The sequence below is a fragment of the Perognathus longimembris genome, chromosome 1 (assembly GCF_023159225.1).
Source record: "Perognathus longimembris pacificus isolate PPM17 chromosome 1, ASM2315922v1, whole genome shotgun sequence".
NCBI lineage: Eukaryota > Metazoa > Chordata > Mammalia > Rodentia > Heteromyidae > Perognathus > Perognathus longimembris.
In genome coordinates, this window is record NC_063161.1 from 17021762 (window position 1) to 17038403 (window position 16642).

General features: G+C 39.5%; 1 protein-coding gene across 3 annotated transcripts in view; it reads right to left on the reverse strand.

The window, feature by feature from the left end:
• Positions 1-5252: 5252 nt before the first annotated feature.
• Tmpo (thymopoietin) overlaps positions 5253-16642 on the reverse strand; it is a 33989-nt gene continuing 22599 nt past the window's right edge. Inside the window, exons 5-9 of one of the 3 annotated variants that reach the window (XM_048357709.1) lie at positions 11764-11883; positions 11569-11664; positions 11029-11139; positions 10049-10137; positions 5253-7500 (exon numbers count right to left, since the gene is read on the reverse strand). In XM_048357709.1, coding sequence (XP_048213666.1) covers positions 7215-7500; positions 10049-10137; positions 11029-11139; positions 11569-11664; positions 11764-11883 — 702 coding nt within the window. In that variant the 3' untranslated portion in view covers positions 5253-7214. The remainder of the gene's footprint in view (positions 7501-10048; positions 10138-11028; positions 11140-11568; positions 11665-11763; positions 11884-16642) is intronic. The other 2 variants (XM_048357717.1, XM_048357721.1) reach the window with 2 other exon arrangements.

Consider the following 16642-nt stretch of genomic DNA (forward strand, 5'->3'; position numbering starts at 1 on the left):
CCTTTTGTCTAGGTTGATGTTGAGTTGCAATCATTCTGATCTCTATCTCCTGAATAGCTGGGATTATAGGCATAAGAAACTACACCTGGAAGTTTTTGTTGTTTGGATGTAGGGCTTGAACTCAGGGCCTAGGCACCACTTCCAATTTTTGAGTGGTTAAGAGTCCAAGGACTTTCTTTCCCCAGGCTGGCTTTGAACCATGATCCTCAGATTGCAGCCTCCCATATCGAGGGTTATAATCCTATCACCCTATAGGACTATAAACCACTGGGCACTGGTTCCTCTCCCCACCCCCCCATTTTAAAAGCCTTTTTTATTGTAGAATTGTGAGCCCCTCTTTTAGGAGGGGTTGGTACTGGTATTGGTATTTGAGCTTAGGACCTTGCATTTATTAGGTAGGTAACATTAAGTTCTACATTTTTTTTCTTTGCCAGTGCTGGGGCTTGGGACTCAGCCTGAGCACTGTCCCTGGCTTCTTTTAGCTCAAGGTTAGCACTCTACCACTAAAGCCACAGCACCCCTTCTGGCTTTTTCTATATATGTGGTGCAAAGGAATCAAACCTAGGGCTTCATATATACGAGGCAAGCACTTTACCACTAGCCAACATTCCCAGCCCAGTTCTACAAATATTTTGGACATGATTTCCAATAATAGATGTAATTTTTTTCTGTCCCATAGATTGGCTTATTCTGTCCACTAAGTCTTAAATTTGATGTAATCTCAGTTGTCGTTTTTGCCTGCGGCATCATAGCCAACAAGATTATTTCTAAATATGTCATGAAGCTTCCTTCATCTTTTTCTAGTTTAGGTACTAAATTTAGACCCTAGTTCATTTTGAGTCACTTTTTAAGGTAAGAGTCTAACTCTATTCTTTCCACGTAGCTATCATTCCCAATGACACTTGCAGAAAACACTATCCTTTCTCCACTACTTCTTTGGCTTCCCTGTTGAAAATCCTGTGACTGAACATATGAGGGCTTATTTCCAGCCCTTGTTACTCGATTTTGATTTGGCTGTATTGGATATTTTCCCATTTAAGATACACTTACTCCTCCATTATCTTTTGTTAGTACATTTTGACTACCACACTTTGAAATCAAAGTGAGACCTCCTATTCGTTCTTCTGTTGGTGTGCATGTTCATGTACTGGGGTTTGCACTCTACCACTTACTCAAGCCATGCCCTCAACCATCTAAGTGTTTTTGGCTATTTGGGCGAGATACTCTCTTGCCACCCCATTTTTTTTTTTAGGGGGGGGCAGTCCTGGGCCTTGGACTCAGGGCCTGAGCACTGTCCCTGGCTTCCTTTTGCTCAAGGCTAGCACTCTGCCACTTGAGCCACAGCACCACTTCTGGCCGTTTTCTATATACGTGGTGCTGGGGAATTGAACCCAGGGCTTCATGTATACGAGGCAAGCACTATTGCCACTAGGCCATATCCCCAGCCCCTTGTCACTCCATTTTTTAAAAACAGCATTTTTTTTTCCAGGTTAGCCCCAACTTCTGGTCTTCCTGCCTTGAGATTACAGACATGTACCATACCCAATTCCTTCCCATTCATTTGCTACATATATACTTCAAGCAATTTTTCCACTATTCCTGCTGTAAAGCTTGGTTTCTGCTGAGTTAACTCAAACATATAATACTAAGGGAGTCACTCACAAAATGTGTAATTTTAGTGACAAAGACCAGGACAAAGGTTCAGCACTTGTTACCCCTGATGTGGGAATAGAAACTAGGTCAGAGTTGGAGGACCGGTAGTGTTTTGTTTTTGAAGACAGCTTACCTATGGAGCCCAGGGTGACCATGAACTTGTAACTATGCTATCCCCACCTGGGATTACAGGTATGTGCCACAACACTTAGTTAGGTCTGGGTGCTCTCAGAAACAACCTAATCTCTGATACAGACTCTCAAAGCTTCAGCTCTCTTCTTGGAGTGGTCTACACTTCACAGCATTCTGCTGTGAATATTCTCACCAAGGTAGTCACTACTCAACATTTTACTCACTAGTATAAAAACAAACTACTGACCACTCTTCTTCAAATACTCTGTCCAACTCCAACTAGCAGTGTCCATTATGACACTGCATTTTCCTAGTCGTTTATTGAATACTGGCATCCATTTGTAGCTCACATTCACTCTTCCTAGTTGCTGGGGTTAATAATTACCATTTTAAACTGTTACTGACAATCTTACACATTCCTAGCACCTTGAATATACTTGTTAAAGACTTCCAAGTGTTGGTCTATGTCTCAAGCTTCAGTTTCTTAACTGCCGAGAGGATCTCAATTTGGACTCTATGACAGGTTAATGGGGTTAGGCCCCAGTAGGTCTCATAGGGCTATTAGTTTCCAAAGTATCCTCTCAATCTGGTTTTCCTCTATTCTTCCTGTGACTGGCACCACCTTCTGTAGGCCAGCCAAACAAAACTCTTTAGTTTACTTTTTACACTCAACACGTTCCTTATCAACTCTGCTAACTACAGCTTAACCTCATACAATCCCAAGAATTTGCAATAATCACATTAGTCTGCTGGATTGTGAGATAATTTGCAACACAGTAACTACAGTAAGTGGTTGATTTCTACTATATGAATAAAATATACATTCTCCCCCCATTTCAAATTATTCAGTTACAAGATGAGCATATCAGAATTGGAATGCATTTGGTCATGATCAACTATATGTAATGTTTTGACTTATTCAAAATTAAATTTTGACAAATTTTAGCTTTACTATTTATTTTATTTTTTGGTGCTGGTCTTTGGACTTGAACTCTGGGCCTGAGTGCTGTCCGTCAGCTTCAGAGCTCTACTCAAGACTAGTGTTCTACCACTTGCCCCACAGCTCTGAGACTGTTTTTTTTGGAGATGGGAGTCTTGTGGACTTTCCTGCCTGGGTTGGCTTCAAACTGGGATCCTCAGATCACAGCTTCCTGAGTAGCTAGGAATACAGCTGGTGTCCAGCTTAATTACGGACTTTCATTAGTAGAAATGAGACTATTTAAACTGTTAGCCTATATCTCTATCAGGTAACACTTTTAAAGAAACCATCTCTCCCCAAGCTGGACGTTATGGCACAGCTTGTGATCCTAGCACTTGGGACCTGAAAAAGGAGGATCAGTGAGGGCCACTTAATAAGACTGTCTTAATTAACTAAAAATACATATACAAAAAACCATTCCCTCGGGCTGGGGATATAGCCTAGTGGCAAGAGTGCCTGCCTCAGATACACGAGGCCCTAGGTTCGATTCCCCAGCACCACATATACAGAAAAATGGCCAGAAGCGGCGCTGTGGCTCAAGTGGCAGAGTGCTAGCCTTGAACGGGAAGAAGCCAGGGACAGTGCTCAGGCCCTGAGTCCAAGGCCCAGGACTGGCCAAAAAAAACAAAAAACAAAAAAAACCATTCCCTCAATGAATGCCTGAACACAAACAAACTGTACCAATGAAGCATTATAGTTGATACAAAATAACGATTTCTTGAAGGTGGGAAAACAGGGGTGTGGAAGGTGGAAGCAACAGGGGTGATATTGTCCAAAAAGAATTGTACTCATGGGCTGGGAATGTGGCTTAATGGCAGAGTGCTTGCCTAGCATGTATGAAGCCCTGTGTTTGATTCCTCAGTACCACATAAGCAGAAAAAGTCCGAAGTAGCTCTGGAGCTCAAGCGGCAGAGTGCTAGTCTTGAGCAAAAGCAGCTCAGAGGGCTGGGAATGTGGCTCAGTGGTAGAGTACTTGCCTAGCATGCATGAAACCCTGGGTTGGATTCCTCAGTACCACATAAACAGGGGGAAAAAAAAAAGCCTGAAGTGGCCCTGTGGCTCAAGTGGTAGAGCACTAGCCTTGAGCACAAAGTCTTAGAGAAAAACCCAGACCCTGAGTTCAAGCCCCAGGAAAAGAAGAAAAAAAAAAAGGAAAAGAAAAGAAAAGAAAAGAAAAAAGATGAAGCTCAGAGACAGTGCCCAGGGCTTGAGGTCAAGCCCTAGGGACTGGCAGAGGGAAAAAAAAATTCATTAATGACTTATGAGACGATTACCCTTCTGTACATCTTAATAATAATAAAATTATAATAAACATAAGTCTATGGAAGATGGAAAATAAGAGAACATAAAAAACTATATATAGCCGGGAGCCTGTGGCTCATGCCTATAATCCTAGGTATTCAGGAGGCTGAGATCTAAGGATCACAGTTCAAAGCCAGCCCAGGCAGGATAGTCCATGAGACTCTTATCTCCAATTAGCCACCAGAAAACTGGAAATGGTGCTGTGGCTCAAAGTGGCATAGTGCGAGCCATGAGTGAAAAAGCTCAGGTCCACTGTCCAGGCCCTGAGTTCAAGCCCTATGACCAAACAAACAAACAAAACGGCACATAGTCCTAAAGTCCCTTTAGAAAATTTTGAAACTTGAGGCATCATCAAAGTTAAAAAGGAGCAGGGGAGAACACAGAGTTGGTTTAAACTATACAGAATTGAGTCTTTCTGATCATCTTTACCATAGTAACATAAGCTTTTGACAGAGTTCAACTTTTCTGAACACCAATTTCCTCTCTTGTTAATGTCAGAATAAGAAAATACCTATTTTACAGGATATCATGAAGACTAAGTTAGTATTTATAACACTTACCAAAGGACAGAGAACATACCTAGCACATGGTTAGCACACAATAAACTTTGTTTTTATTATAACTTGTTGATACTATATGCTTTAAAAAAATCAGTTGTGGGGCTTGAACCCTGGGCCTGGGTGCTGTCCCTGAGTTCTTCAGCTCAAGGCTAGCGCTTTACCACTTGAGCCACAGCACCACTTCTGGTTTTCTGGTGGTTACTTGGAGATAAGAATCTCAGACTTTCGTGCCTGTGCTGGCTTTGAACCGTGATTGTCAGATCTCAGCCTCCTGAGTAGCTAGGATTACAGGTGTGAGTCACTGGCGCCCAGCACTATATGCTTTTAACTGACTAGTGTATATACTACTTTGGTACTTTGGCTTATTTTCAAAGCAAGACTAACAATCCTGAGGTTATTATATATACGTAATAAGGATAGGAAAACTGGGGTTGGGACAATGAAAGAAGTGGAAACTAAAGAAAATAGTCACTGAATTATAGACAGAGAGGACGTGCCATTCAGAGTATACTAGTGCCATTCCACAAGTACAATTGGCCATACCCTCCTTACGTAGAAAAAAGTAAGGAGCTGCCTATGATAAGTGAAGCACAGAAATAGACTGAAATGATCCATAAATACCATGAGAAATGTTAACTAGAAACTTTTAATGTGTTATCTGGAAAGCATTTACTGCAACAACAAAACTAGAGGTTAATGACTCCTTTATTATTGAATTATACTGTAAAGTCTACATCTACGATTAGTCAGGAAGAAATGCTTTGCATTTACATCAAGAACATATTTACTCTAATGAAATAAAACAGACACCGACAGAAGACCAAGAACATGTTTTAAAAAGTGACTACATGTTTTACTGGGTCCTGTACTTTGCTATTTTGGACCATATTCTTCCTATTAGAGAAATGACTTTACATACATGTTAGCTCTGATTTATGTCCTCACATTTTGAAACATTAAATGGAGTTTTGTTTTTATTTTAAACAAATTCTAATTATAAACAAAAGACTGAAAATAATACAGGAGAAAAAGTTTCAAGACAAAGTAAGAGCAGATGGCTAAGATCTAATAGTGGAGTAAAACACGGCCCCTCTGTGGCTCATCTCAAAGAGACACTGTTACTCAGAGAGGCAGCACTTAGACCAGGACTGCATTTCCCTGTGTCCAAAGGACCAGACCCTACAAGTATTTCTGGTCTCAACAGCAAAAGGTCAATGAAAATGCCTATAAATATCTAAAAGCTAAATATCAGACAGTACTAATTCAAATCAAATTTATATGCTGGTCTAAATATACATCTTTACGCTTCCTTTTAAAAATTATCCTTTTATTTTGGATATTAAAAAATAGCTCACATTTTTAGTGTGCTGTATGGTCAATAACTGTAAAGTTGTAACTAATGATTAAGTTTACAATTTGTATGTTTTCCTTGATTCTACTGAAATGATAATTACGTAAGACTTTTTACCTAATCAACATACATGAGGTAAGTTTAAGCTAAAAAAATAAAATCAACCACAAAGATAAAGAGTTAATTAACCACTCAAAGACTACACGAAATCATAATGCCCACACCTCATATTCAAAGTTTACGGCCTTAAGTATTAACCACTGCTTATATGTAATTTAAAAGAAAATATTTTTTGCACCTTAAAATCAAATTCTATTAAGAAACGGGGAAACAACAACTTGGCAGAATTTGGTTTTGGTAAAAGAGGACAACGTAACAATGAATCCAAATGGGACAGGAGAGCAGTGTTTTAAAGTTTCTAACTTCTAAACAAATACACCCACACACTTATTTGTCTAAAAAAATATTTTGGTAATAAATTGACAGAAATGTTTTGCTGTAAATAAAAAGTAAAAAATTCCAATTAGTTTATAGCTATCAGCCTTTTAAATCATGTACAGCCAGCTAATAGTTCTCTGAAACACCTATTTATTGTTGACCTAAAAATTCTTGCTAAAATCAAACTGTGTTAATGGGTCGTACTGAAGTAGGACTTCCATGATACTAGAAATCATTTAGAAATTAAAATAGGGCTACATCGCCACCAGTACTATTAATAAAAGTCACAGAAGAGGTTATTGCTGTGCTTTTCTTTATCAATACCATCAAATTTGTTGCAGTTATAGAGTACAAACAAGTTACCTTTTCTCTTACTGAATTTCATGTTTCACATGTCTATAACATTTCTTATTCAATAGAGAATTTTAAAATCTTTTCTGTAAGTTTCAAGAATTTAAATGTGTAGCTTCACACTGTACTACCATGTTTTGCGCCCTTGTTTTTCAAATACACCAAAGAAATGTTTTTCCCAAAAATGAAATAAGATGTCCACATTAAAAAAATAAAGCCTACAAAAAAGTTCCAGAGCTAAAAAAGATTATTCATATGGCACAATGTGATCTCCTACCAGTCCAAAGGTGTGAAGTCCATTTATATATCCTGTTTACTTTTCAATGAAAAACTAAACTTACTGAGGTGAAATCACATTATTTTGTTCTTCAGTCATTAAGTACACATAAATGTTTTTCTATAGTTATTAAAAATAGGAGACCAAGTTGGATGTGCCAAAGTGATACATTCAGTTAGATGTTTTAGACTCAACACGAAGAAAATTAGAGAAGGGGTTTCCTTGGTTGGTTTCCATAGCTTGATAGACCAAAAACAAAAAAACGGCCACAATAACGAACAGCAAAACTTTTATCCACATGGGAATGGAGCGTCCCTTTTTTGTCTTTTCTGATTTGACATCTGCCAAAGGAACATACTTAGGAACATATTTGGACGAGAAAGATTCTTCCATCCTGAAATCACTGAGTTCTAATGGCCGGCCTGCAGCCCCTTTTATTGGTCTGCGACAACTAGCACTGTTGAAAGAAAAAAAAAAAGAAAAAGAAAAAAATTTTAGGCAAAGTCGTAACTTAAGATAAATAACAAAATGTCAATGCTACTTCTAAACATATTCCATGAAGTGACAGTAATAATTGATATGTATAAAGCAGAAGTTAACCTAGTTAAAACTTGTATCTATTTTTCACCTTAGGTGCAGAGGCTGGGGATGTGGCTTAGTGATAGAGCACTTGAAACCTTAGGTTCGATTCCTCCGTACCACATAAACAGAAAAAGATGGAAGTGGCACTGTGGTTCAAGTGGTAAAATGCTAGTCATGAGCAAAAGCAGCTGAGGGACAATGCCCAGGCCCTGAGTTCAAGTGACTGGCTTAAAAAAAACATGGGTGAGAATGTGGCCTTGTGATAGAGGGCTTGCCTAGCATGCATGAAGCCCTGGGTTTGATTCTCAGCACCACATACACAGAAAAAGTTGGAAGTGGGTGCTGTGGCTTAAGTGGTAGAGTGCTATCTTTGAGCAAAAAGAAGCCAGGGACAAAGCTTAGGCCCTGAGCTCAAGCCCCAGGACTAGCAAAAACAAAACAAAAAAAAGGTACAGTAGTTGCCTATCTCAGTTACCTGATAGAGAGATGGGAAGATTAGGGTTCATAGCCAACTGTGGCAAAAAGTTAGTGAGGCCATCTTTTTTTCTGGTGGTGGTGGGGGAGGGTTGTCAATCCTTGGACTTGAACTCAGGGCCTGAGTGCCATCCCTGAGTCCGCTTTGAGTATCATAAGTACCACGTCGGGTTTTCTGGTGGTTAACTAGAGATAAGAGTCTCACTGACTTTATTGCCCAGGCTGGCTTTTAACAGTGATCCACAGATCTCAGCCCCTTGAGTAGCTAGGATTATAGGCATGAGCCACTAGTGCCCAACAGACTGATCTTAATCAGTAAGCTAGGCAGCGTTGTGTAAACTATGATTCTAGCTAAGAGGCAAGGGAAGTTAGGAGGATCTCAAAGGTAAGAAAGAGAATCTATTGGAGGCTGCCTCGGGTAAAAACTAAAAACAGGGATGAAGGCTATGCCTCAAGTGGTAGAGTACTGTCTAACAAGTAATGAGGACCTGAGCCCAGTATCATCGAATAATGATTACTATTGTTGCTTCTTTTACTGTTCTTGTTGGTAGTGAGGTTCAAATTCAGAGCCTGGGCATGATCCTTGAGCTTTTTTGCTCAAGGCTAGTGCTTTATCACTTAGAGCCAAAGCGCCAATTCTGGTTTTCTGGTGGTTAATTGGAGATAAGTCTCAGGACTGCCCTGCTCAGGCTAACTGGTTTCGACTGTGATCCTCAGATCTCAGCCTCCTGAGTATCTAGGATTATAGGACTTGCATCTAGTGATGCATGGTGTAAATTGTTAATATTCAGAACACTGAAATGCTCACTAAATCCGGCTTTTAAAGATTTTTCAAAACTAATATATCTAGGAGGAAATAAAAATACAAGGTAGTTTTAGTTGTTAATTGTTAAGTTAGGAATAATCCAACAGATAGCTAAAGACAGACACCTAAGCCACAGCGCCACTTCTGGCCTTTTCTATATATGTGCTGCTGAGGAATAGAACCTAATAAGGCTTCATGTATTCGAGGCAAGCACTCTTGCCACTACTAGGACATATTCCCGGCCCCGAAAGTTTTGCTGGGAGCTTATCACACTAGTAGAGCACCTATTTTAACAAGTACCTGGCTTCAGGTTCAATCTCAGCACCAGAGGAAAGGGAAGGAAACAAAGGAGGGAAACAAAGGAAGAAATTTATTTCAGGGAAGGAAGGAAAGGAGAGAAAGGAAGGAAGAAAGGAGACAGGGAAGAAGGAAGGGAGCCAGACACCAGTGGCTCACTCCTGCAATCTTAGCTACTCAGGAGGCTGAGATCTGATGATCGTGGTTCTGGCTCGAAGCCAACCCAGACAGAAAAGTACCCACAAAACTCTCCAATTAACCACTAAAAGAAAAAAAAAAAAAAAAAGCACCAAACACTGGAAGTAGTGCTCTGGCTCAAGTGGTTGAGGGCTAGCCTTGAGCACAAACAGGGTTAGGGACAGTGCCCAAGTCCTGAGTTCAAGCCACAGTTAAGACAAAAAACAACAACAAACAAACAAAAACACAATAGGGATTTTCTTTTTACTAGATTTTTGTTTAAGATTACAAAATATATGGGCTGGGGATATGGCCTAGTGGCAAGAGTGCTTGCCTTGTATACATGAGGCCCTGGGTTCGATTCCCCAGCACCACATATACAGAAAACGGCCAGAAGTGGCGCTGTGGCTCAAGTGGCAGAGTGCTAGCCTTGAGCAAAAAAGAAGCCAGGGACAGTGCTCAGGCCCTGAGTCCAAGGCCCAGGACTGGCCAAAAAAAAAAAAAAAAAAAAAAGATTACAAAATATAGGGCCTGGGTAAACAGTAGTACAACACTTGCCTAACATGAATGAATCCTTGGATCTGACTGTTAACACTGTACTCCCCATCCCCCAAAAAGACACAACCCCCACCCCCAAATCCCTTATACTTGATTCAGGGTATCCAAGTACCTAATTCCTGTTGGTGTAGATGCTTCATAGGGGAACATTTCCTTAAGAATATCCCTTTCTATTCTTCTTTCCTCTGTTTTTTCTCCCACCTATTAGGAAACAAACAACCATAAGTTAAAATTTAGTGAAAATATGCAATAAATAAAACATGTAAGTTTTAGAGAACAACGTGTCCTCTAAATCCATCCTAGCCTTTGACTGCTGTTCCCCACATTCATGGGTTAATCATCTAAACGTCCACACACCACCAAGGCTCCTACACAGGTATCTTAATGGAGTTAATTCAAGGGGAAAGCGACATACACTCAAAATCTAGTAGTCTAGTAAAATATAGCAGTGAAGATTCTGACTTTTTATGTTCTTCAGAAAGAACATATTGAGAATGGAATATTTCTTCCTCTTATTAATTCTGCAATAAATGCTCAAACACAGAGGTGCTTAATTATCACAAACCTTTAGCAGTTTTAGTATGCTTTAAACTACCCAATGCACCTTCTAACTCAAAATTTTTTGTTTGTTTTGCTATATAAGTTTACATTCATGCCAAGACTAAAATATTCTGCCTGCTTTAGTGAAGATTCATTGCAACATGCAGTTAATAGTTTAAAGCTTATACAGTTAAATCAATTCAAGCAGCATATAGAGACCCTTAGAAATCCCATCATTTGACCCATTTGACAAAAGAAAAATAGAGCCTCCCTCATAGTCCAAGTAGCACTATTAGGCTTGGATTAGTGACAGAGATTATAAGCAGCACACATGACCACTCCTTAGAAAACTAGAACTAAAGAGGCACCAGCAAGAGGAAAGTGTTAGTATATCGTAGTATATTAATTATCACTTTCAGTAGTATCTTTAAAATATATGCGCATATATACACAGACACACACCACCCAGTGAAGTTAAAAGATCTGCTCCCCTCCCACTCAAAGTCTCTTTGAAAGATCAATGATAGCATCGATCTAAGTTTATTCATTTACTTCAGCTCTGGTCAATGGTTTCTTTGGTGTTCTTCTGGGTATGTCTGAGAATTCACTGATTGGCAGAATAGGAGCTGCATGCTTGAAATTTCCAGTCACCCTATTGACAACCTGCCAAGATTCAAATTATTCAGACTCAGAATTAACCAAACATAACAAAGATAGTTAAAAAAAAGAATATCTGCTTCTGCAATGTTTGACTGTCTCTCTTAAATCAAAATCTAGGCAGACCCTTGAAACACATTCAGCAGTTCACAAATGAAACCTTAAAATTCTTCAAATATTTAGTAAAACTCAGCTTCATAATGATGAGGACATTTGTGTAATTATTTCTTATTTTGTACACAGTGGCTATACTGAAAAATTCTAAAATTCAGAATAAAAAGTTGTAAGCTCAGCACAATATAAAGGAAATCTGTCTAAAATATAATGTATAGAACATGTAAAGTTGAGATTTGCCACAATTCACCACCTCCCCATTTCCAACTATGAGATAATTTACAAAGAATACCACTTATATAGTTTGTGAAACATATTTACTAAAGATTCGTTGCTTGAAGCCATTATAGTTTCAGCTATAGGAGTACTCTCTGAAATTACTGCACCATCTATACGAAAATGTTGTGAAGTTTCCACCTGTTAGTTTGAAGACAAAACAAAAACAATAAATGCACAATAATCACTAAAACCCTACCAATCTGAAAACCCAATTCTAAGCAATAAGCCTTGCATCACCCTTTTCCTTGGAGTTCTTCTTGACCCTCTTGTAGATTCCCTAGTTAATGCCTGCAGAGGTCCGACTTTTGAAGATCCACTCGTCCATTCAGTCTCAGTTACTCCAGCTTCAGAATAGCTCTATTTAAGTATCGACACATTAAAAAAGTCATATTCTCACATCAAACACCTTAATGGCCACATTAGCACAGAGAAGCCAGAAAGCTGCCAAATGCCAGCAGTTACAAACAATGCTATACCCTCAAATTATTTCTAATGTACTGATGGCTCTGACATGTAAGCATCAGAAGACGAAGGATGGTAAAATACACTCAAGAATCCACCAATAATAGCTCAAAATTGTAATAAAAACATGGGAAAGCACATCAATTATCACTGGCTCCTTTTGTGACTCATTGTTGGTTGGCTATTACGTTTTAGCACTGTAGCTGTCTAAATCAAGAACAGACTGTCATGATTTATATGAAAGTCATTTGTTACCATAAGTCAGTTTTCTTAAAACAAAACAAAACGGAACCAGGTGCTGGTAGTGTATGACTACAATCCTACCTGCTCAGGAGGCTAAGATCAGAGATCATGATTCAAAGCTAGCCTACACAGGACAAGTCCGTGGTGACTCTTATCTTCAAATAACCACCCAAAAGCCATCAGTGAAGGTATGACTCAAGTAGTAGCATGCCAGTCTTGTTACAGAAAACTATGGAATAGTGACCAGGCCATGAATTCACGCCCTAGTACTAGCACCACCCTGCTACAAATTTTGGGTGTGGGTATACTAGTGGTAGATCACTTGCTAAATAAGAAAATCTGTGGATTCAATCCCCAGCACATCCAACAAACTTATGACTGTTAGCATACAGTAAACACTATTCTTTTTCATATGGTTAAGATTATTTTAACAACCTAAGTTTAAATTATACTCAGCTACCTGAACTCAAAATTTCCCAGGTATTAAACTCTTTAACTGCTTTCTAGTCAAAGATTAATTTCTCCTTAAAAGAAAAAGAAGAGGAGGAGGAAGAAAATGCTGGTGGTTTACACCTATAATCCTACCTACTCAGGAGACTGAGATCTGAGGATTGTGGTTAGAAGCCGGCCCTGCACAGGAAAAACTCCCTGAGATGCTTATCCTCGATAAACTACTCAAAAAAGCTGGAGATGGCACTGTGGCTCAAGTGGCAGAGCACGTGCCTTAGGCAAAACAAGCTCAGGGATAGTGTTCAGGCCCAGAGTTCAAGCCCTAGTACTGGCAAAAAACACACACACACAGACACACACAGACAGACACACAGACACACAGACACACACACACACACATGGTTTTTCCTCATTTAAAATATAATAAAGGAGCTGGGTGCTGGTGGTGCCTGGTTCAAGGCCAGCTCGGGCAGGAAAGTCTGCAAGACTCATCACTGGCTGGGAATGTGGCTTAGTGGTAGAATGCTTGCCTAACATTCATGAAGCCCTGTGTTCGATTCCTCAGTACCACATAAACAGAAAAAGCTGGAAGTAGTGCTGGGGCTCAAGTGGTAGAGTGCTGGCTTTGAGCAAAAGAAACTCAGGGACAGTGCCTAGGCTGAGTTCAGTCCCCAAGACTGGCAAAAAAAAAAAAAAAAAAAACCCACCTCATCACCATTAACAACTAGAAACAAGCCCCACAACCAACCAACAAATAAAATGTAGGGCCAGGTGCTGGAGGCTCATGCCTGTAATCCCATGTACACAGGAGGCTGAAATCTGAGGATTACCTTCAAAGCCAGCTAAGGCAACAAAGTCCATAAGACTCTTAACCCCAATAAACTACTCAAAGAAAGCTGGAGTGGAGCTGTGGCTCAAGTGGTACAGCACTAAACTTTAGCAAAAGAAGCTTGGGGACAGCAACCAGGCCTTACATGAGTTCAAGCCCCAGGTCCAGAACACACACACACACACAAAAAAAATAGCACATTTTGTATTCTAGTTAAAATTCATTAGGCCATCACTTTTACTTTCAATGTAATATTTTACCTAGATGCTTTATGTTTAATGACTTTATTAAACTCCTATCCAGTGACAAGATTAATCATCCAGTTAAGCATGCTTATTTCGCTAAAAGCATTACTACCAAAAAATTCCACAAAGATAGTGTCCCAAATCTGATGTTATACTTATCTGTACTGACACTTATTTTGATTCAGTTTAAATCTCAGAGGACTTATTCTGCTATCAATTAGGGCATAACAGGTAAATACAAAATATAAAAAGACATTTGCAAATAAACTATAACACATAATAGATGCTTGTCCATTGTCAACTTCCTGATTATGTGAATAGAAGAAAAGTTGATTTTTGTCAGCTGTAAGGCTTAAACTCAGAGCCTGGATGCTATCTATCCCTGTGCTTTTTTTACTCAAGGCTAACTCTACCACAGTGCACTTCTGGTTTTCGGGATGTTAACTGGATGTAAGAGTCTCATGGACTTTTCTGCCCTGGCTGGCTTTGAACTCTGACCCTCAGATCTCAGCCTCTTGAGTAGCTAGGATTACAGGTGCAAGTCACTGGCACCTAGCTAAGAAAATAGTTTTAGTTTAATTTTCAATCTAGTGGCACAGCATCATGTCGAAGGAGCTTAAAAAAATGTAGCTGAATACCTGCAATCCCTTTACTCAGGAGTGGACATGTGGAGGAAGCCCTTATCAACAACAACAAAAAAGCTGGGTGTTGTGATGCAAACCTGTAAATAGGAGAATCTTTGGTCTACAGAATGCTGGTCTAGAACACCCTGGGCAAAAATGGAAGAGTATATTTGAAAAATAAATACAAAACAATAACAAGAAATATAACCTGTTTGGCAACTGAGAAAACCATGAGTTCAAATCCTAGTACAAGGAAGGAAGGAAGGAAGGAAGGAAGGAAGGAAGGAAGGAAGGAAGGAAGGAAGGAAGGAAGGAAGGAAGGAAGGAAGGGAGGGAGAGGAAAAAGTAAAGAAATCCTAGGACTCATGTATCTGAAGTAGCAGAATGTCACACGTGAAGCCAGCCTGGGCTACACAAAAAGATCATGTCTTTTTCAAAACACAAAATAAAAAAAGAACAAAAAACTTTGGACTACTGGGCTCATGTTTCTAATCCTAGCTACTCAGGAAGCTGAGAGGCCCAGTTCAGAGCCAGCCCGAGAAGGACAGTCCATGAGACTCTTACCTCCAATCAACCACCAGAACACCAGAAGTGCTGCATTGTCTCAAAGTGGTAGAGGGCTATCCTTGAGCGAAGGAGCTCAGGGACAGCACCCAGGCCCTAAATTCAAGCCCCATAACCAACAAAAACAAATATGAAAATAAAATGATAAAGCACTAGCTTTGAGCTAAAATGCTCTAGGAACAGGATCCAGGCCCAGAGTTCAATCTCTAGGACACACAAAAACAAAACCACCAAAATCCTTGGGCCAATTAAAGCAGAATAGGGCCTGTGCAGAGCTGTGGATGCATATCAGCAACAGTGTGCATTACCTGCAAAGCTCTAGATAGCTGCAACCCCCAGCACAAGTTAAAAAAAAAATCAAAGTAAATAAATATAAATAAATAAGCATGAACATAGTTAAACAAAACCAAAAGCAAGGACCAGTGGCGCTGAGATCTGAGGTATCTTAGTTCAAAGCCAGCCCAGGCAGGAAAGTCTGAGACTCTTATCCGTAATTAACCACTATAAATCTAGAAGTAAAGCTAAGACTCAAGAGGTAGAGTTCTAGCCTTGAGTGGAAAAAGACAGGCAAGATCACCCTGAGTGTAAATGCTAGTACTGGCACAAATAAAACCAAATTAAATAAAGTGGGCAGTGGGTGACTCACATCTACAATCCTTGCTACTCAAGAGACCATGAAATCTGAGGATCATGGCTTGAAGCCAGCCTAAGTAAGTAGAAAAGCCCAAGAGACTTGTATTTTCAATTAACTAGCAAAACCCCTAGAACTAGAGGTGTGGCTCAAGTGTCAACCTTGAGTAAAAGAAAGTTAAGGGACAGTGCTCTGGCCCTGAGAAACGCAGTCCTGGCACACACGCGTGCACACGTGCACATACACAATACTGTAAAATTCAACACTATTTTTTATTTAATAAGATGGATCAATTTTTTAGATTAACTCACTGGTATGTAAAATTAGGAATGTGATTGCTGTTTTGAGGCCAAAATAAAAATTGTAGCATCACCTATGTTTAGCAAGATGTCTCACATAACCTGGGCACGATGACACACATTTGTAATACAAGCACTCAGGAGGCTAAGACAAAAGGAACTCCGCCAAGTTTGAGACCAGTCTGAGCTACAAACTAAATCCATTAAAAAAAAAATTCCCATAAAATGTTCTATAGCCACCAAGGAGAAACCTTTCACAGTGCCTTCTGATTAAGCTCTCAGATAAAAGTCTGAAGACATCTAGGTAGCTAGACTTCAGAACATAGAAACTGAGTCATTAAGGACTATCCATTCCAACCAATAAAAATACGAAGTATAAATTTAAAAAATTAAACTAGGTCATAAAAAGAAAGTTAAGCCAGGAATAGTGATACATTCCTATAACCCCAGAACTCAGGAGGCTGAGATCTGAGGATTGTGGTTTGAAGCAAATCCAGGCAGGAAAGTTGTGAGACTCATATCACCAATACACTGCTCAGATAAAGCAAAAAATGGCATTGTGGTTCAAATGGTAGAGGGCTATCCTTGAGCTAAAGAAGAAGCTTAGGAACAATATCCAGGCCCAGACTTCAAAGGCCAAGGCTGGCCAAAAAAAATAAAGGTAAATCGTGACCAATGATTTTTTTTTTCACACTAACTTAAAAAACAAAAACAGTATATTCCTCCAATAAAGAGCAGTATTTTTGTACAGTGCTGCTGGGACACGAGGA